We start from the raw sequence: 22711 nt of genomic DNA on the forward strand, positions 1-22711 counted from the left end.
TTATCGTTTCACCAATAACCACTACAAGAAAACAGCCTTTTAGCGACGAACATTTTAGAGACGACATTTGTCGTCTCTAAAAACTCACTTTTAGAGAGGACATGTTGTCGCTAATAAAATTTTGAAAATTTCAAATTTTTTCTATATTTTGCGACGACAATTTGTATCTAAAAGATAAGCGGGAAATTTTCGTGGTTAACCGCGTTTTTTATACACTTTTTGAGACGACATGTTGTAGCTAAAATTTAGATGTAATTTTAAATATTTTAATATATTTGTAGCAAAATTATATTTATTATTTAGAGACAAATTTTCATCCCTAAATATATAATTTATATTATTTTTTTAAGTTATCTAAATGGGATATGTTGGGATTTAGTCTCATATGTGCGTGTTCCATCGTTTGTTCTAAAAAACCCTTATACCCTTTGTTTGTGCCTCACGAGCCTCTGCGACTCCTTTTCCGACGTCCTCTCACCTCCGGCGTCTTCCCACATTCGGCGCCTGCTCATCTCCGGCGTCTTCCCCCATTTGGCGTCTCTTTCACTTTCGGTAAGCTATGTCTTCCTTCTTTTTTAAATGTATTCTATGTTTTCTGTTTCTAGTTCATATGTCCCAAATTTGTTCCTGTCTCCATTATCCCCTAATTTTATGTGCTATTCACACACAATGATTGATTCTGAAATTAGGGTTGTTGTAAGAGTTTATAAACATAATCTTAAGCTCGGGGAATTGGTTATGAGGTTTTGAATCATTGTTGGCCATTGGTTTTGGGTTTTCAAGCAAAATTTGAACTATGACTAAAATTTGAAAAAAAAAACACTAGAAATTAGTAAGAACTGACAAAAGATTGTTGTTGATTGTCTTATTGCTAAAAAGTGAAGAACTACATCAACAAAAGAGAAATAGAATTGGATGTTAATTCTTTTTCTTTTTCAATAGTACTTATGCATGTATGCGTGAGTTTTTTTCTTTTATATTTAACATAGTCAAACCCAATTTGACTGACAACTCATTTGAATATGCACACAAAGAGTCCATCGTCTCTGTTAGTAAAGTCAGAAAAAAAAACTCACATAATATTATCATAAAAATCTTGAAAGCAGGAGGTTAATGTCACATTAAAAAGATAGTTAAATCTAATTATCCAACACTTAAATTTGTTGAGTAATTAATGCATACTTATCAAAATTTTGGTTTAAAGCAGGTAGTTAATGTTACATTAAAAAGATAATTAAATCAAATTGGATTCTTAATTTGATTGAGTAATTGAGGCACACTTGTCAAACGTTTTGGTTTTAAACATTCAGATATATAATTTATATTTGATCAGGTAGTAGATTTTACTGCTCAGTTTTTAATATATTTTTCTGCCTAATTATAATATTTACAACCAACATTGTTCTAAATGTATTATGCTTATGGTTGGTATATGCATTATCTGACTTAAAATAATAAAACAGTATGGCTATTGATAAAAGTTGGATTACATTGGAAAACCGCAACTCTAATGAATTCTGGGATGGTCTTAATAACTTCATTGAGATTGCAAAGGAACATGCCGACAGTAATGGGTTAGTGAGATGTCCGTGTACAGACTGTTTGAATATGTCGTTTCACACGTTGGATAGAATACACGCTCATATATATAGGAAAGGGTTTCAACAGTCATATCAACGATGGATTTTTCATGGTGAAGTAAACACTATGGTGTTAGATGAAGTAGGCCCAACGACGAATGAGATGGCTGATGCCCTCATTGACCTTGTAGGGGAGCAAAATACAAATGAAGTTGCTACAGATGAAGGAAATTCTGATGCACAGAGAGCTGGTGTAGACCAAGAATTTGTAGAACTGTTTGAGGAGGTTGAAACAGAGTTGTACCCTGGTTGTACCTGGTTGTCTTCCTTGAACTTCTTAGCAAAACTATTACATATGAAGGCCATGAATAAATGGACCGATGGTTCTTTTAACCAACTTTTAGAGTTTCTGAAGTTTGCATTCCCAAAAGATAATAAAATTCCAAGTTCATACTATGATGCTAAGAAGAAAATGAGAAAGATAGGGTTAGGATACGAAGCGATCCATGTTTGTCGGCATGATTGTTGTTTATTCTGGAAGGAGTATGCATCAATGGATAAATGTCCAATTTGTGGTGATAGTAGATGGAATGATGATAAGACAACAGGAAAGAAAGTTCCTCATAAAGTTTTACGTTACTTTCCTTTGACGTCTAGGCTTAGACGTATGTACTGTTCTAGACACACTGCAAAAGAGATGACTTGGCATAGTACCGGGCAGTCGGAAACCGGTAAGATGTGTCACCCAGTTGATGGACTCGCTTGGAAAGAGTTTGATGCAAAATATCCCGAGTTTTCTAAAGAACCTAGAAATGTTCGATTGGCTCTAGCTGCTGATGGTTTTAATCCGTTCGGTAACTTGACTCATCCTCACAGCACGTGGCCAGTTATTCTAACAACATACAATAAACCTCCATGGTTATGTATGAAGGAGACTTCTTTCATGTTGACATTGTTAATACCGGGTCCTAAATCACCTGGGAAGGACATGGATGTATTTTTGCGTCCTTTAGTGGATGAATTAAAAATGTTGTGGGATGAAGGAGTCCAAGTGAGAGACGCTGCAACAAACACTGTTTTCACAATGCGTGCTGCACTTTTATGGACTATAAATGACTTTCCTGCCCGTAGTAGTCTATCTGGTTGGAGTGGTCAAGGATATAAAGCATGTCCTACTTGTAATGAAGACACTTCTTCATGTAGAGTTAAGGGGAAAATAGTTTATGTAGGTCATAGAAGATTCTTACCTACTAAGCATCATTGGAGGTCAAGTCCTTTATTCAATGGCAAGTCCGAGAGAAGAGATCCTCCTAGACGATTCAATCCTGCCATTGTATTACGACAGCTAGCTTCTATACAAATTCGTAAGCCAGGAAAACATCCACGTTTACGCAATGTGAAAATAAGCCGTAAACAAAAAAAGTTTAACTGGTCCAAAAAGAGTATTTTTTTTTAGCTTGAGTATTGGTCTTCTCTTTCACTAAAACATAATTTTGATCTTATGCATATAGAGAAGAATGTTCATGAGAGTTTGTTGGGCACACTGTTGATGAACGATAAATCCAAAGACATGGTAAATGCAAGAAAGGACTTGAAAGACTTGGGGATTCGGGAAGAAGAATGGCTTCAAGAAACTGATGGTAAGACGATAAAACCGCATCCGAAGTACGCATTCACTCCAGAAAATAGGGAAAGATTCTGTCAGTTCATAAAAAGGGTTAAATTACCGGATGGGTTTGGATCAAATTTTAAGAATAAGGTGAATGAGAATTGTACCAATATTATAGGGTTGAAGACTCATGACTCTCATATCCTTATGCAACGCTTGCTGCCAATAGGGGTTCGAGGATACCTAGATAAGAATATTGCAACCACAATTTGTGAACTTTGCACATTTTTTAAACAAATATGTGCACGAACTTTATATGTAGAAGATATGATGAAAGCTGAAAAGGGGTTAATTAACATCTTGTGCAAAATGGAAATGATATTTCCTCCAGCTTTTTTTGACATAATGATTCACTTGGTTCTTCATTTGCCAGAAGAGGCTATTTTAGGAGGACCTGTTTATTTTAGGTGGATGTATCCCTTTGAAAGGTACATGAAGAAGTTGAAAAATTTTGTTAGGAATAAAGCTAAGCCCGAGGGTTCAATAGCAGAAGGTTATGTAGCAGAGGAAGCTTTGTCCTTTTGTTCGATGTATCTTCAAGATGTAAAAACTGCATTTAATCGCCCTGACAGAAATGAGGATACTGGTATTCCGAAGAGACAGTTGTCTGTGTTTCAGTCACAATGCCGACCAACAAGTAAGAATATTGTTGTACTACTTGATGAAAGGGTTCGAAAAGCAGTCGAGTGGTATGTACTCAACAACTGCTCTGAAATTCGAGCATATATTTGGTAAGTATATCTAACTATAACTATCCCTAAGTAAAATTATATCATTCTAAAACTTACTATAATGCAGCCAATTTGAGTCTGAAAATCCTGAGGGAAATCTGCAAAACGAATTTGTTGGATGGTTTTATAAGAAAGTAAGAAATTTACACATTAGACTAACTAATAAAAAAATATATATCACTTGAACTCATTGTATTTATCGTGTTTTAGATGTATGGTTTGCGACAAGTTGGGTCTCCTGAGTGTACCGAGGAATTACATGCTTTGGCAAATGGTTCTCATTTTAGTGCTAACTATTACACCTCTTGTATAGTCAATGGTGTGAGATTTGTGACACACTCTCGTGACATTCACCGCACCACTCAAAACAGCGGGGTTTCAGTTCCAGGAGAAGGGAATGCTACATATTATGGTCAGTTGGAGGATATTGTAGAGTTACGTTATTTACATGGTTATTCGGTTGTCTTATTTCGATGTAAGTGGTTCAACACTGAGGGGGGGGAGATGTGTTACTAAAAATAATATCACCAGCATTAATGTTAGTTCTGAATCATTCAGAAATGACCAGTTCATTCTTGCTACACAAGCAAAACAGGTGTTCTACATTGAAGATCCTTCTCAAAAGAACAATCGTAACCAACAGTGGAGGGTTGTAGAAGATGTTAATCATCGAAAAGTATGGGATCATCCAAATATCACTAATGTTAATGAAATAGATGTAGTACTCAACAACAATTCGTCTAATCTTGTATTGACTGTTGACTTAGGCGAAATGCCAAATGCGTCTTTAGAAAATGTTGATGAGCCACTTGATGATATCCCAACCATTGATGAAGATTTGGATGATGAGTATTCCACCACCGATGAAGATGAAGAAGTTGATCTAGACGATGATGAACCAAATAAGAATCCAAATGATGTTGAGGGTGATCATGTACCCCATTACTATTCTAGTGACGATTCTGATTGACTCTTGTAATTTGGCTTTCATGATTCTAATTTGTTTTAATAGTGATTGTTTGACTTTGATCTAAGTGAACATGTTCTATTATTTAAACTGATATGACCTTTGAATTTTTCCAATTACATGTTGGGCACTGTTATAATACTTATCGTGAGCATTGTTGTGGTTAATTAATGTAATTTTCTGGTCACATTTATGAAGTCATGTCTGCTGATGTGGCTCGAGGACATGGTGGAGATTGTGGTGGTGGTGGTGACCCTCCTCGTTGGAATTCAAATAGGATACCTACATCTTGCGAGACTTGTAAGCTGCTATTTTAATTTCATCTTGTTGTATTATCAATATCTTGTTATTTCTAATATCTATATTGTTGCAGCAAAACAGAAAAACAAACGGGGTCCATCAAAAGGAAAGAATCTAGAGGCGGTTTGGAAAGCCAATGGTAACAGGCCTTTACCAGTACTATTTGACAAATCTTTTGAGGGTACATATTATGGTCTTGGAGATAACGGGACAAAGATGAATACTTTACTTGGAAGCTTGGTACGTACTCTCGTCCCTCCATACTATTTGAGTTGGGATGAAGTTCCTGTCGAGGTCAAAGCGCCGATAATCCCACGAGTTGAGGTAAATATATGGATGAAGTCCCTCCATATTATTTCAATACATGTATTTGCTAATTTTTATTTTGTTTTGTAGACTTTTTTCGACATCGGTCGCAACACACATGATTGGGAAAGAATAAATGTGGGCCTAGACCGTTATTGTGCACGTCGGTATGCAGATAATAAATGGAAATTGCATGATTATTTTAAAAAACAGGGTGGTCGTAATAATGTGGCTAGAGCGAGAAGAAATCCACCTTCAAGATTGACACTTGAAACCTGAACCAGTTAATAGATGATGTTTTCTTGAATCAAAAATGGCAGGACCGGTCCAACAAAAATTCAGATAATCGCAAAAAACAACGGTTTTCTAGTTTCCATGGAACTCGATCTTACATTAATACAAGATTCAAAAAGGTAAATTTTGTTAGTTTTGCTACATTTTTTTAAATTATTGGTGATTTACTATTAATATTAATAGTACTTTTTTTTATGACAGATGAATCCCGAGACAAAACAAATTCAAGGTGCAATAGAAAATTGGCATGACAATCATTTTAAGGAGAACCGTGGATGGGCAAATGAGCAAGCACGATTAGCTTATGTAAGTATCTTAACCATTCAGTACTTTTTGAAATATTGACTACAGATGTGTCTTAAGTTCTTACATGCTTGTTCAAAGTAAAGTGAATTTTTTTTTGTCATGTCTTGTTTAAACAGATTTTAAAAAGGTACCAACAAATTACATTACATGTTGATTGTTATTTTATTTCTTTAAAATTTCTATCAGATTTTCAATGGTACCAATAAATTATATTATAGGTTAATTTTTTTTTTATTTCTTTAAAATTTCTTCAATGTTTGTAGAGAAAAGTAGTGTACTGAGAAGTAGGAAAGAACAGAACCAGTTGATTGCTGTTCTATTTGCTTTAAAATTACCAGGGGTCTTTATGTTGTATGTTTTTTGGTTTCTTTTTCTGTGCATCTACTATTATATTACTTATACCCGGTCTTCTTCAAATATATATATGCAGGAACAGTTGGTTGCAGAAAAGCAAATCCAATCTCAGCATGCCACATCATCTTCTGCTAATGGATTCGTGGTAAATGAAGGTGCTATCTTTAGTAAGGTGTTTGGTGATCGTCGTGGTCACAACATTGGACTTGGACGGAAGTTAAAACGCCCGTCGGGTTTGCCATGTTCCTCAAACACTTCGACACCATCTTCTTATGAGACAATGAAACAGATGATACAAGGTGCACAAGAAGCTTCAGATCGTCATCATGAAGAACAAAATAGGAAAAGGTATCAAGATTTAATTAATGCACTTTTACTTGTGATTCCAAATGCAAATCTTGCAAATTTCCCACCTTTTGAGTCCACACCAACGTCTCAGTTTGACTACAACGCTTTTCTGGCTACAACAAATCAAGTATCATCACAACAATCCGGTGATGGTGGTGATGATGAAGATCTGAGTGAAGATAATTAGTTTTTTTTATGAAACTTTGTAGGTTTGTGGTTTTAACTGGATGTATCTAGTATGTTAGTTTAATGTTTTAAACTTTTAATGGATTTTTGGCTAAATTGGATGTATCGGATTTAGTGTTTTATTGAAATATGAAATTATATGTTTTGTATTATTTTCTTTGTGTCAATATTTATGGAACATTTATGGAAACAACATATTTGTTTTAATATGTTTGTAATTATAGTGACCATGGATCGTTTCTAAAAGTATTATATTTTAAAATTTTTAATTACTATTAGAGATAACATTTCGTCTCTAAAACAAAATTTTATTTAAATAATTTCTTGCAAATAGAGATAACGTGTCGCCTCTAAAAGAAATTAAATAATCGAATAATATTTTACCTTTAGAGACAACATGCCGTCTCTAATTCGAATCACTTTCAGCGATGACACCGATGTCGTCGCAATGAAACATTTAGCGACAGAGCTACAGAGACAAAGCTATCTGCGACAACTGTCGTCGCTATTAACCTTTAGCGACAACATTGATACTTTTTGAGACAACATTTGTCGTCTCTAAAAAGCAATTTTCTTGTAGTGAACATACAAATTATGGTTGACAACCTCTCGTATTTTCGTTGATAACATGTGTACATGGACTTACGATCTCTCATCGTTTCGTCGTCAATATGAATCTATAGGCTCACGACCTCTTATCATCGGTCATCAACGTCTCATACAGATATATGAACAAATGATACAACCAGGTACACAAACATATTGCAGACTATACTAGTCTATTCATACAACTCTATTATAACATTACATTTATCCTAGCATACAAGGATACCTACATTCCACATAGCATAGTGAGAAAATCCACATGATCCAACAACAAAAGCTCAACAACAGTCTATGCAACGAAAAGCCAGCACATGGCTCTTAATGTCAATCTAAGACTAAACTTTAGTCAAATTCTCAATTACAACAAAGTTTAATCAAAAGCCAAAATAATCAACAGGTCAAAGTTAATGGTCAATTTTCAACACACCCTAAGTGTTGCATAAACCTCCTGGTAAGTGTCACATACAATAAACGCCAAATCAAACGTGTGGCCAAAATGGATTGTACGCGTGGTGTAACCCTGTTCACAACCGACAACTTGTTAAATACTTAATCCCTTAAGGTCATAGTTTCAAATCTCCATAATATTATGAAATTTGACCTTAATGGATAAGGTTGGCAACTTTTATCCACTTACATAACTCAAAACCACCAAACTCCTAAAATATATGGACCTATATAATTATTGAAAAAGCTCATATGCAAAATTTGTTAATTAATAAACTACTTGAAAAAACTTGAGTTTTGAAAAAGCTCTTATAATAGTTTTCGTAATTTTGAAGAGATATTTGTTTTATTATAGATATTGAAAAAGCTCCTAATATGATCCTCTTGTTCCTATAATTATTATTATTATTATTATTATTATTATTATTATTATTATTAAAATATGATATTCAATTATTTATATTCTTGTATTTATATTTAACAAATATTTTTTATTTATTTAAAATTATATCAAATATATTATTATAATCAATTACAATTTATAATTACAAATGTGATATATATATATATATATATATATATATATATATATATATATATATATATATATATATATATATATATATATATATATATATATATATATATATATTGAATTCTAAATATTCAAACAACCATACAAATATATCAAGATCTAAGAAGGAAGAACTCGTCGGCAGTGACAAATCTAGAATAGAAAAATACGTGGTTTACTATTTAAATTAAACCAAAGTATATATATTTAAAATAGCAAAAAAAAAATATTAATAGCAGGTTATTTCATATAAGCAAAAAAAATCATACAATTGCAACCGATGAAATCTAATATCTTGAAATATTTTCACAATTGTATCATTAATACACTATCTAAAACCATATTTTCAATATATGACACTAAGCTATCATTCAAAAATTAATCACACGTTTTTTTCATTATGTGAAATAAATATCACTCAAAATTGTATTGGATCTTTTTTAATGGATAATTGAATATTTGAGCTATTGAAATATGAGCTTTTCAACTTTAAATGTCTTGATTTAGAGCATCTTCAATACCTTATTTTTGAACTTATTACTATTTGTTTTAAGTTATTTACCACTTATTATTATTAGAGCTAATTTTTTTTTTGCTTTTTTATATTGACCACTCAATAAATAATGAGTGGTCAATATACTTTTTTTTTATCTTTAGTATGTTTAACCCCTTCATCTTTTAATCATATTTCATTTTACCCTTTGATTATATTTTAGTTTTAAATATTTTCAATATATTTACTAATTAATTATTTCTATCAAATATTTAATGACATATTACATAAGAAATATAAATTTATAATGATTATATAATATTTTCAATTTTTTTATAACTATGACATATTAATTTTTTTAATATTTTAAGTTTATAAAATAAAAATCTAATATATATTTATTTCTATTTTCGTTTGTTTGTGGCATTCAACATTTATAAAATATGATGTGTGTTTAATAACGACTAATTAAATGGAAGGGATTTTATAGAATATTTTAAATAGATAAAGATAGATTGTGTAAATTAATTTAAAAAAAAACACTATTGAAAAAGGTTAACTATTGGAGGGGTTATTTAATTGTAGGTTAAAGATAATAGAATATGAGGTGACAATAATATTAAGTCATAATATAGGTTAACCATTGGAGATGCTCTTATATTAAATTATTTGTTAAATAAATTAAGATATGTCACTTATAAAATTTTAGATAGGTCACAAATAAATTTTATAGTACTTATAAAAAAATTAATCAGGTGTGACCCACATTCACACTATGTATATTCGCCGGGTACATTTGTAAGAACTTTGAAATATTTTTGTTGCTTATTAGACCCAACCGGATCCGGACCAACAACTAGTATTTTTTATATATATTTTATTTTATTTTCTATCAGCTTCATTTAAGCACTAAATTATATACTTTTGTGATTTAGATTCACTAGTGTTTTTAAAGGATACCTGTAAGGTTTTTGTAAGGTTAGGTTTGGTATCAACGGTACCACGAGTGGTTCTTAATAGAAATGGTTCCAGCGGGTTTTAACATTTATTTGGGTGAGCAGGTTTAGAAACCCGCCAACTTTTTGTTGTACTCGATATGAATCATACATGTGCCTTCATGTTTCTTTTTCTTTTCTTTTCTTTTTCTTTTTTTTTAGTATAATTTTGTATAATTCTACGAAAATTTCATAAATATTCCAAAATTCATTCAATTTATATAATTTTATTTGTAGTATGGTTTTTTAATTAATTGTTGTTTTTAATATTATTTTAGATTTTTTTTGTTTCAAATTAATAAAAATTTATTTTTAAATGAACAAAATATTATGTTTTATTTTATTTTATATTTTCTAGTTTAATTAAATAAAAAAGAATAATATGACAAATGAGTTGAATGAGTTGAAAAAAAGTTAAGGTTTCGTATCTTATAAGTTTAAAAAAATACTAACTGATCGTGACAATAAATTAAATGGGTTAAAAATAAAAGATTTCTTCCTCCCTAAACCGTTATTATCACACCCATTTTGGTGGTTTTCACTTTTCAGGGTGTTTCTAGATAGGACAAAACTTTTTGAAAACCAAATTAATAAACGCCGTTTCTTTAAAGTTGAAACAACCAAATCGTGTAGACCCTTAATATTCGTCCAACTATCTGTCAATAGTTCAAACATGCTCAAATGAGACATCTCTTGTAATTTACACTGGAAAAACTTTGTCCACTTGTAACATTATTATTGATAGACCACATGATGTTGTTGACCCCACATGTTACTTTACATATTCTAATTTAAACTAAAATCGTTTATTCGAAATCAATAAGGAATGTTAGATTAGATGCCCACCTTTTCATTGTTTTATTTAATTGCATGCAACTTAAACACATGATTCTAATCAAATTTATTATCATTCCATGAAGTTGACATCTTTCTCGTCATCAAACTTATATTAGATGGTAAGGACACTGATATATATATATATATATATATATATATATATATATATATATATATATATATATATATATATATATATATATATATATATATATATATATATATATATATATATAGGAGTACGATCATGAAAACACCTAAAAGGTTGAGAACGCGATAACAGATTTGGACCATCTAATTTTTAAGATGTGTGGCTATAACTAATTGTTATTTTTCTAATTAATAATACATTTAAAATTTAAATTTCAAATTAAAGAAAATTATAAAGGGTATTCAGGTAAATAAACATTACCCTAATTTTGTAAACTCCTATAATTACTCCCTGCCTCTCTATTCCGTTGACCTAACTTCATACAACATACAATCGACACCTTCATCACACAGCCGATCCCAACCACTTCCGTTTTCCTTTTCCCTTGCTCAACAGATGAACCATCAACATCGAACGATGATGCTTCCTGATTTCACCCCAAATGTCGATTTTTTGTTGTTTGCTCCTTCCCCCATTTATATGCTGCTGATGACGACGATTGAGCCACAAGGGTCGCCAGAGAATCGACGCCTTTCCTCCCCCTCTTCCCTCTGTCTCTTCAACCTCTTCGAACCCCGGAGAAGATCGCAATTGGACACAACATCCTGAATATTGGACATCACACCTTCGATGCGAGCCTTTCTTCCCTTCCTGTCGCCCAATTGTTGTCGTCGCTGGTGAGCCTTCACACTCTTTTCCCCTTTGACTTCGATCATCGCCAATTCCATCGAAGGCCAAGAGACCGCCTCGATTTCTCGTAAGACCCGGGACTTGCAATCCCAATTTAGAGCTTGAAGAATGACTGCAAAAATCACGATTGGTAATTGCAATCATGAAGGGGGGGGGGGGTGCGTGATTGGCGATGCAAGAAGAGGGGGAAATTATGATAGGATTTCGTATGAAATTGAAGCTATAAATCAACAATTGGTAAGTTTTGATTCTTCCTTCTATTAGGTTCGTAGGTCAAATTCTAGCAATCTGATATCCTTCACTACAGTGGTGAATAAATTCAATCAACATAGCCAGTTGTGTTCGTTATAATCACTTATGATTATAAACATGGTTGTATCAAATTTGGTGTAATTATCACATCTTAAAACAATAAGGAACTCCATGGGAATTAGCTTGAATTTTGTGTTCATTCTCCAATTGGGATCTTGTATGAAGATGAAACTTGGAAGACCTCTTTGAAATAAATCCATCATGTTCGGCTGCTTGTTTACATATTTAATTGCATTTGGTGTCATGAGCAGTTCTTCTTGCTAATCTGATAACTGTTGGACCCGAAATACTTTTGTTTTACACTCACTAAGTTGTTACAAGTCACAAACCCTTTATGTTTCGTAGTTAATACTTAATACACAAGCCATTGGTTATAGTAACATCTTCCATTTTGTGATGTTTCTGACAAACATGTGGACATTTACTTTGGTGACTTTATGTTTTGGGTATGAAGCTTTTAATAATCATAACTAGAAGAGGGTAAGCCCTCTCGGTCGAGTTTTCTTATTACTGCCACTTTGTTGATACTATTTGATACACTAATTATCTACCTTCCCATATGCTTTAATCATTCAATCACATTCTATTTTTCTCAATTTTGATGATGGCGGACATGTCATTGTCAATTATGTTAGTTATAATCACTTATGATTGTAAACATGGTTGTACATATGATTAAAAGACGTTGTAATAATCACTTATGATTATAACAACGTATGTTTTTCTACTAATCATTCATTTTAATATTATGTTGGTCTTTTTATTGTCTTTACATGTTATCGTCATTTTTGTAGATATTAATCAAAGAAGAAGGAATGCTAAAAAATTTTACATATCGTGTCTGCTCCTGCTCGTTACACAAGATCGCAAGCCATTTGATTCAAAGAGAAGGAAGGGGTTGTGACCAATTAAAGAGAATGGCTGATATAGGGATGAATTTTGCAAAAAAATAAATAAATAATTCCTTTGAAGCGGTTTAATCATTGTTGAATATAATTATGTATAAATGTATGAAACTCGTCTTGGCGTATTCTTTTATGAATATAAATATATAACTGTATAAACTCAATCTTTGAAAATTTTGTTTTATGAATATAATTTTTAGTGTGTTGATTTTTTTTATTTGTTAGCATGTTCATGTATGATTAGTAGTTTATTTTTATTCATTTATAATGTTATCTCTAAATTATGATTTATTATTTAGGATTACAAATATATATTTTTATAATTACAAATGTTTTATTCATATATGATTGAAAATATTTTGATGAATAATAAACTAGAAAAAAAGTAATTTTTATTTGACAAAAAAAATAATACAAATTATCTTTATCATCCATTAATAAAAGAAATAAAAAAATCAGTTCATATTTTATTTTAGGTAGATAATCATTATCGCTAAATTTTAGGAAATTAAGATTTGAATTTAATTTGTTTTAATTTAAAATAAATACACAATGACTAATATACCCTTATAATATGATTGGTCCAGAACTGTTCTTGCGTTCTCAACCTTTTTGATGTTCTCATTTGATCATTTCTCTCTCTCTCTCTCTCTCTCTCTCTCTCTCTCTATATATATATATATATATATATATATATATATATATATATATATATATATATATATATATATATATATATATAAATGATCAAATGAGAACACCTAAAAGGTTGAAACGCAAGAACAGTTGTAGACCAGTCATTCCATAAGGGCGTAAAAGTAATTTTACAATGTAATTAAATATGGATAATTAATTAATTCCTACAATCAATGGATGTTATCTAATTAATTGATTTTTTTACCTATATACTAGAAATAAATTCAATCTATTTTTAATTAATCAGGTTATTAAAAAAATGTTTTTTTTGTTTTTTTTCACCGATATATCAAAAAGTTTGATGAACTAATCATTTCAACCGAACATGTGTAATCATATCAAAATAAAAACACACTTGTAGTCATATATGAATCAATTGTATTTGTAAATGAATAGATGAATTAAGTTATAATAATAAAAGTATATAAGACAATTTATAGAGAAAAATTACTATATAACTATAATCATAAATAAAATAAAACATATTGAATACTTATAACTAGATTACACATCTATTCATAAATAATAACACAAAAAGTTACAATGTAATACATATCTATTTTTCTATAATCACATTTAAATACAACATAAACAAAATTTATAATAAAAATAATTAATTATTATTATTATATAATCATAAATGAATAAGGCGAGATTTTTTCTACTTTGTATTGTTTAGTTGTAAATTAGCGCTCCAACATTGTTTGTAGAAACATCTCGATTTCCTCTACACACTGTCAAATAAAGAAATAAATACAATTAACAATCAACAATATGAAAAAGATTTAGAAAAACACATGAAAAAAATTTAGAAAAACACATATGACATCAAATTATATATGAAGAGACATGAACAAAATATAAAATACATATGAAATCCTATAATTGTAATTATATTCATAAATGAATATATATCATTAATCAAAAATGAATATACTTCTAATCATAATGAATATCACTCTAATCATAAATAAATACCATACTTGTTGATCCCATGAGGCATGACAAAACTCATTCTTGACTTAGAGAGTGTCACAAAAGAGATTAGAGGACTCAGAAGAATAACTCAACCTGTCACCAAAAAAAACCCTCAAGGCAAATTTAACTCTAAAGTAAACATTAAAAAAAAAATTAAAAAAAAAAAATCACACTTGAATATAAGAAAAGAGTTGTTGCCCTATCGGTTTCAGCCCTCAATTCATCCATTTTTTCATTCCTTTTTGTCAAGTATTACCACACCAAAAGCACCCTTTTAATGTTGAATTTGCTGTTGAAATCAAAGACCAAGAACAACTACAAAAACATTACCTTTCTATTCATTGTTAGTTGTTGAATTTCGAGTAAATCACGACCCAAGAAACCTCCATTGAACCCGCTTTTTGCTGCTGAACTTGATGACCTGATTTCTGCTCCTTCTTTCCCATTCTTCTTCTTCGTTCCCTGCCAAGAATAACCACCGGGATGGGGTTGTGTTTACGGCGAAATCAAAAGAGGCAGCATCATCTTGGCTTTTTCCCCTCACCTCGGACCAGCCTCCTCCTTTCCCTTCGTATTGAATTCCCGGAGTAGAAGCAAAGCAGCTGGGAAGCTGCTTGATGATCCCTTCGCTACCCCCTCTGAGATCGATAATAGCTTTGTTGCTTCCATATTTCTCCTTTCTTTAATCAAACCGAGAACCGGTGGTCTTTTTCCCCTCCTCTTTCCAATCAATCAGCCACCACCGAGCCCTCCTTCTTTCCCTTTCTTCTTCTTCATTCGCTACCAAGAATAACCACCAGGAGGGTCTGATTTAGACGGAGCAGTTGATACTTATGTACATATGAAGGAGGCGTGTCCTAGGTATAAAGAGAAATATGAAGTCGAAAATGGTGGAGTGAATGATGAAGTCGTAGGTTTATACGGAGAGTGATTGAGAGATTTTAGGAGTTGTTTAAAACAGGGGAATGATTAATTACCATGATACCCTTTTCTTATTTTTAATTCAAATTAATTGAATTTAAACATTTTAATAATAACAAAATTTCTAATTAATTATAACCTTAGATCTAAGATAATAAATGGATGAGATTTGTTCCCGCGTTCTCAACCTTTTAGGTGTTCTCATTTGATCCTACTTATATATATATATATATATATATATATATATACACACACACACACACACACATACTAGTCGTTTACTCGCGCTAAACGGCGGGTGCGAATAGTTTTTCCATAAATTAGTTTCTAAATACGATTATTTCTTTTGGATAAATAGTTGAGTGTTTAGATGTTTTACATTGTTGATATTGTAAAGATCTTCAAAACATGTATGTGACATCCCCATTTTCACGGCCAGAAAAGACCGATTTGTTTATGCTTTGTTTTATAAATCAGAGTGATCGTTTAAAGAAAACGGTTGCGGAATTTGTTCCCAAAATAAAATATGATAACCATTTATCAAAACGTTTCTCAAAGAGAATGTATTTTCATTAAATAATAAAACCTCGGGATGTCATGTTCCGATACAGACCAAAAGCATAAACAATAATAAATAGACCTTACAACAGTTATTCATAACTACTGGCCTATAATCCAAAATCTCTCGTCAAGTCCACCAACTTATACTCTTGTGCCATTACCTGTAATGCAAAGAAAACTGAGTGGGTCAGGCTTGGGAGCCTGGTGAGCATATAGGGTTTTCAACCCACAATAATACAATTATTATATTCAACCATCAAACAATCAACTCAATTATTCATCCCTATTATGTTTCTTAGGATTTTACCCTAGGAATTCAACTACTCGTCATTCCTTCATTCCTAAGGATTGACCTAAGGGATTTACACAAACTTCCATTGCTACATAAGGCGCATCTGCCAACATTATCCTTTAAGCGCCTCTGCCAGGATTACGTCATACACTATGAGGCGCGATTGCCAGGTTTATGACATTCTCTTTTAGGCGCATCCGCCGACATTATCTTATAAGCGCATCTGCCAAGATTACCCTATAAACGCATCCGCTATTATTATGACAATCTTTATTTGGCGCATCTGCCAACAATATTCTATAAGCGCATCTGCTAGGATCACTCTATAAGCGCATCTGCTTTTATTATGACAATCTCTATTTGGCGCATCTGCCGACATTATCCTATAAGCGCATCTGCTAGGATTACGACATTCACTACTTGGTGCATCTACCGATATTATTCTACAGCACATCTGCTAGTCTTATGACATTCTTTAATTGGTGCATCTACCAATATCATTCTTAATCATCTTTCATACCTCATCATTTCATCACATACCAACTATCTCATCTACCCATGTTCTACCCAACATATTTGTAGATCTAGAATACACATACAGTTTATCTCATTTTAAAACTATATAAAACATTCATGCCATACTCATCTCAAATAAACAACAATATATAAACACATAGCACGTATTTTATACCAAATACTTCATATTTATGTGTTAGAAGAAAGTAACCATACACTCTGCCAAACGTACACTTAATACATTCAAACAATACTTGTATTATACCCGTGTTTATGAAAGGGACTATACATCCATCCATATAAACAACTTTATATTATCCACGTAGCACGTATTTCAACGAAAATACTTAATAATTATGCGTTAGAAGAAAATAACTACACATTCACACTTATAAACAACAATACTCTTAATGCACTCAAACCAAACTTGTATTATTATTGTGTTTATGAAAGGTAGTATACACTCACTTGATCAGAAGATGATCGGACAGCACTACGACTTGCAGAAGTAGTAATCCTCAGCAGATCTGGAAGATCTCTTCAAAAATCGAACTTCTCGCGGGCAGAGCTTCGGCTCGGGAACCGCACTTCTCGGGATCTTCGGGATCTCGGGACTTGCTTCGGGGCTTGAGAACAATACCGGGGCTTCGGGGTATTTCTGGCACGCAAACCGATGCAAAATGGGAGAAAGAAGAGGAGAAATTGGCAAAACTATCGGCTGCCTTCGGATTCCTTTTATAGAGGCTGAGCCTCGCACGTACGCGGGGCGTACGCCAGTACGCGGGGCGTACTGGTCCGAAAAACGTCACTGCGTTCGTCATCCGAAGCCACTTGCTGCGATGTCGACACTTTCGGAGTACGCGGGGCGTACTCGAGTACGCGGCGCGTACCTCGGATCAGACCGGTGACTCCTTCGGATAATGCTTCCGAATTAAAGATTAAAAATAAATACAAATTATTTAATAATCTTCGGAAATTCATATCTTCTTCATACGAACTCCGTTTTCGACGTTCTTTATATCCACGCGAAGGTGAGACTACGCTCTACAACTTTCGTTTAGACTCCGTCGGCTAATTTTGACTTTATTTTTATTAATTATTTTTAATAGGCCGCGACATAAACTTTCGTTATAAATTCATAACTTCTTCGTTTGACGTCCGTTCTCGCCTAACTTTTTATCGCTTCGATACCAACAATGAGATCTTCGATTCTCATTTAGATTGCTTCGGCTAAATACCGCTCTAACGTAAATTCACTTTTTACGTTGCATTGCGTCGTGCCGGTTCTGTCGCGAAACTTCGACGGGCCATAACTTCTTCGTTATAACTCGGATTTTGGCGTTCTTTATATGCACGGAAACCTTGTGACATATACTACAACTTGGTTAAGATTAATCCTTCTAGATAATCTTTCATCAAAAAGTCATTTTTGACGCTTATTGTTTCTAAATTGACTAGCCCTGATCTACGGGCGTTACAATTATCTCCCCCTTAGGATGATTACGTCCCGGAATCATCAACGAAATAGGATTCGCATACTGACTCCATAAGTTATCTTTCCATTCTAAGTAATAACCTTGATGCTCAATCCTGCATCTGCTCTTCGTACTATCTTGGACTTTCAATCATAACCTTCGAGTTACAAAATAAGTCCTTATTGCGAACTCTTTCTTCTTCTTAGGATAAATATATTCCTTTATCCAATGTAACAAACCGATGGGTCGTGCTCTATTGACCTCTCATCGCATGATGCGACGCTTAGACTCGGTCCTTAATAAAGTTAAATTCTAGAATGGAATATACCTTCCTTCATATTCTAATGCGATATAATCACATTTCAGCATGTAGCATTTTTGCCTACAAACTTCTTTTAACAACGAGAGCGACACTATCAATCGCATTAACTTCAACCTTCTGACTTAAGTCAGATGTTACATCTAACTCGGTCCTCTAGACCACGTACATACTCCTCGCCGTCGAACTCAAATTAAACATGACCACTAGGGTCGGAACAAGAACCATCTTACTAGTCATCACCGAAACAATGGTAATGACATACCAGAATAAAATGGAATCAATCACTAGTTTCTTGGTAACCTTGCGACTTTCCCTGATCCAAGTGCGAGTCCTGTGCTTCCGGTAGTATATGCATCTACTACCTTTCACACCTACTCATACTCGTCCCAAGTATTGCCTCGTAGTCGACCAAGTCACCATGCAAGAAAATCAGACAATCATTCAACACATCAGTTAACAAAACTAGGGTTTATATTAATTCCTTGAAACGGTTACACAAAAGTTCAAGTTCACCCTATACTATGCCTCTAATAGGCTACACCACATGTTACTTTTCATAACGCTACTTTATAACTTGATCTTTAGATATAAGATCCTTATTCCTGATTCCTTGCATTGCCATCTGCTTCATCAAGGATCATTTGAAATGCTCTTGCCTTTAGCTTTGGCGGCGCCTCTAGCCTTGCTGTTTGATTTTTCCTTGGGCAGTCTTGCTTGAAGTGCCCCTCTTCGTTACATTCGTAACACACCTTTTTGTTGAAAATACATTCATCGGCGTAATGCCCATGCTTTCCACACTTGAAACATGTCACTTCCACGCCACATTTTCCTGAGTGCTTCTTCTTGCACTTATCGCACCACCGTGCCTCATCCCTTCCTCCTCCTCCAGACTTCGAGGATTTTCTTTTCTCATTAGAACCTGAAGTTCCTTCTAACTTTCTCTTCTCACCAACTTCAACCTTACTGTCAGTCCTCCCCTTGATCATATTCTCAACAGACTTGGCAGCCCAAATAGCTGCCTCTAGAGTAGGTGCCTGACGCACTGGCACCGCATACTCCCAAGGGAGTCCCTTGGCATACCGATCGACTTTTGTCAGTTCGTCTGGAACGATGCGTAAAGCAAACTCCATCTTGTCTGTGAAAGCATTAGTGTATTCATCCACTGACATGCTGCCTTTCTTCAATATCAGAAACTTATTCTCCAACTCCAATAGATTTTGAGCAGAGCAGAACTTGCGCTTGAATTGCACCAAGAACTCTGCCCAGGTCAGTTGCAGTGGCTCATTAGGACTTAGGATCTTCCCCAAAGTGTTCCACCAACGAACAGCCCCACCCCTGAACTGACGCACTGCATAGGTAGTCTGCAACTTGCCTCTGCAGCCACAAGTCATGAAGGCTAGCTCCATTTCCGATATCCAATCCATAACTCCGATCGGATCTTCCTTTCCAGTGAAGGTCGATGGTTTGCAAGTCAGAAAATCCTTATACTTGCATCCCATTCCATCGTTCCTTCCATACTGGTTGTTTTGCCTAACTATCGGTGGGTTGGCTTGACCAACAGACCCACTGAAGTTTCCACCTTCCGAGTGCCCTTCATTTAATTCAGGCTCTTCCACTCGAATTGACAGTTCTTCACGATTCTGCTGAAGCAACCGTCTAGTTTCATCCATCTGACGATCCAACATCGTCTGAATCATCATTTGCACACCAGCCATGGTTATTGGCTCAGGTGCTGCTGCTACGACAGGTATTTGCTCAATCACTGGTGGTTGATTCCTGTTTTCATCAGCATTTCCAACTCCACTTCTTGTTCTCACCATTTTTGTTCTACACACCAAATAAGGTGAAATTATATCCTCAATCACGATAGATATTCACATCGCCCTTATCACTCCGAAACGTTTACATGCTAGTTCTAATATCGTAGACGTACGCTTAGAATCCTAAACACATAAGGTTTCCAGATCCGGTCGGCAACAGACCATAGATCCGAACAAATAATAGCATCAATTTAGCTATCACACAAAACATTTAGCATATAAAAGCATTTTAGGCATCATTCCTAAAATGAACTAGTGCTTGTGTCAATTTAGGTGTACTACCTAACATATTTTAGACACACTCCTCACAATCATTACTTAGCATTCTAAGTTTAAGTCTAGAAATTTCCTACAAATTCCTAGTTCGCTTAAACTAATGCTCTGATACCAACTGTGACATCCCCATTTTCACGGCCAGAAAAGACCGATTTGTTTATGCTTTGTTTTATAAATCAGAGTGATCGTTTAAAGAAAACGGTTGCGGAATTTGTTCCCAAAATAAAATATGATAACCATTTATCAAAACGTTTCTCAAAGAGAATGTATTTTCATTAAATAATAAAACCTCGGGATGTCATGTTCCGATACAGACCAAAAGCATAAACAATAATAAATAGACCTTACAACAGTTATTCATAACTACTGGCCTATAATCCAAAATCTCTCGTCAAGTCCACCAACTTATACTCTTGTGCCATTACCTGTAATGCAAAGAAAACTGAGTGGGTCAGGCTTGGGAGCCTGGTGAGCATATAGGGTTTTCAACCCACAATAATACAATTATTATATTCAACCATCAAACAATCAACTCAATTATTCATCCCTATTATGTTTCTTAGGATTTTACCCTAGGAATTCAACTACTCGTCATTCCTTCATTCCTAAGGATTGACCTAAGGGATTTACACAAACTTCCATTGCTACATAAGGCGCATCTGCCAACATTATCCTTTAAGCGCCTCTGCCAGGATTACGTCATACACTATGAGGCGCGATTGCCAGGTTTATGACATTCTCTTTTAGGCGCATCCGCCGACATTATCTTATAAGCGCATCTGCCAAGATTACCCTATAAACGCATCCGCTATTATTATGACAATCTTTATTTGGCGCATCTGCCAACAATATTCTATAAGCGCATCTGCTAGGATCACTCTATAAGCGCATCTGCTTTTATTATGACAATCTCTATTTGGCGCATCTGCCGACATTATCCTATAAGCGCATCTGCTAGGATTACGACATTCACTACTTGGTGCATCTACCGATATTATTCTACAGCACATCTGCTAGTCTTATGACATTCTTTAATTGGTGCATCTACCAATATCATTCTTAATCATCTTTCATACCTCATCATTTCATCACATACCAACTATCTCATCTACCCATGTTCTACCCAACATATTTGTAGATCTAGAATACACATACAGTTTATCTCATTTTAAAACTATATAAAACATTCATGCCATACTCATCTCAAATAAACAACAATATATAAACACATAGCACGTATTTTATACCAAATACTTCATATTTATGTGTTAGAAGAAAGTAACCATACACTCTGCCAAACGTACACTTAATACATTCAAACAATACTTGTATTATACCCGTGTTTATGAAAGGGACTATACATCCATCCATATAAACAACTTTATATTATCCACGTAGCACGTATTTCAACGAAAATACTTAATAATTATGCGTTAGAAGAAAATAACTACACATTCACACTTATAAACAACAATACTCTTAATGCACTCAAACCAAACTTGTATTATTATTGTGTTTATGAAAGGTAGTATACACTCACTTGATCAGAAGATGATCGGACAGCACTACGACTTGCAGAAGTAGTAATCCTCAGCAGATCTGGAAGATCTCTTCAAAAATCGAACTTCTCGCGGGCAGAGCTTCGGCTCGGGAACCGCACTTCTCGGGATCTTCGGGATCTCGGGACTTGCTTCGGGGCTTGAGAACAATACCGGGGCTTCGGGGTATTTCTGGCACGCAAACCGATGCAAAATGGGAGAAAGAAGAGGAGAAATTGGCAAAACTATCGGCTGCCTTCGGATT

The 22711-nt window shown here is 33.8% G+C and overlaps 2 protein-coding genes across 3 annotated transcripts; both read left to right on the forward strand.

Moving 5' to 3' along the window:
• Positions 1–357: 357 nt before the first annotated feature.
• Positions 358–7190, forward strand: LOC111918779 (uncharacterized). Of its 2 annotated transcripts, XM_052764556.1 has the most exons (10): positions 358–552; positions 1464–3980; positions 4048–4114; positions 4191–4392; positions 5146–5247; positions 5321–5571; positions 5644–5966; positions 6049–6153; positions 6584–6855; positions 6947–7190. In XM_052764556.1, the coding sequence occupies exons 2-7, from the start codon at positions 3082–3084 to the stop codon at positions 5830–5832; spliced, it is 1710 nt and encodes a 569-aa protein (XP_052620516.1). In that variant the 5' UTR covers positions 358–552; positions 1464–3081; the 3' UTR covers positions 5833–5966; positions 6049–6153; positions 6584–6855; positions 6947–7190. The 2 variants fall into 2 exon arrangements, with proteins under 2 accessions (XP_052620516.1, XP_052620515.1); XM_052764555.1 differs by having other exon boundaries at positions 6584–7190.
• On the forward strand, positions 1465–3036 carry LOC128126748 (uncharacterized). The gene has a single exon (XM_052764847.1). It carries the CDS (start codon positions 1465–1467, stop codon positions 3034–3036), a length of 1572 nt encoding a protein of 523 aa, XP_052620807.1.
• Positions 7191–22711: the final 15521 nt, after the last annotated feature.

Source organism: Lactuca sativa, chromosome 6, assembly GCF_002870075.4.
Source record: "Lactuca sativa cultivar Salinas chromosome 6, Lsat_Salinas_v11, whole genome shotgun sequence".
NCBI classification, from domain to species: Eukaryota; Viridiplantae; Streptophyta; class Magnoliopsida; order Asterales; family Asteraceae; genus Lactuca; species Lactuca sativa.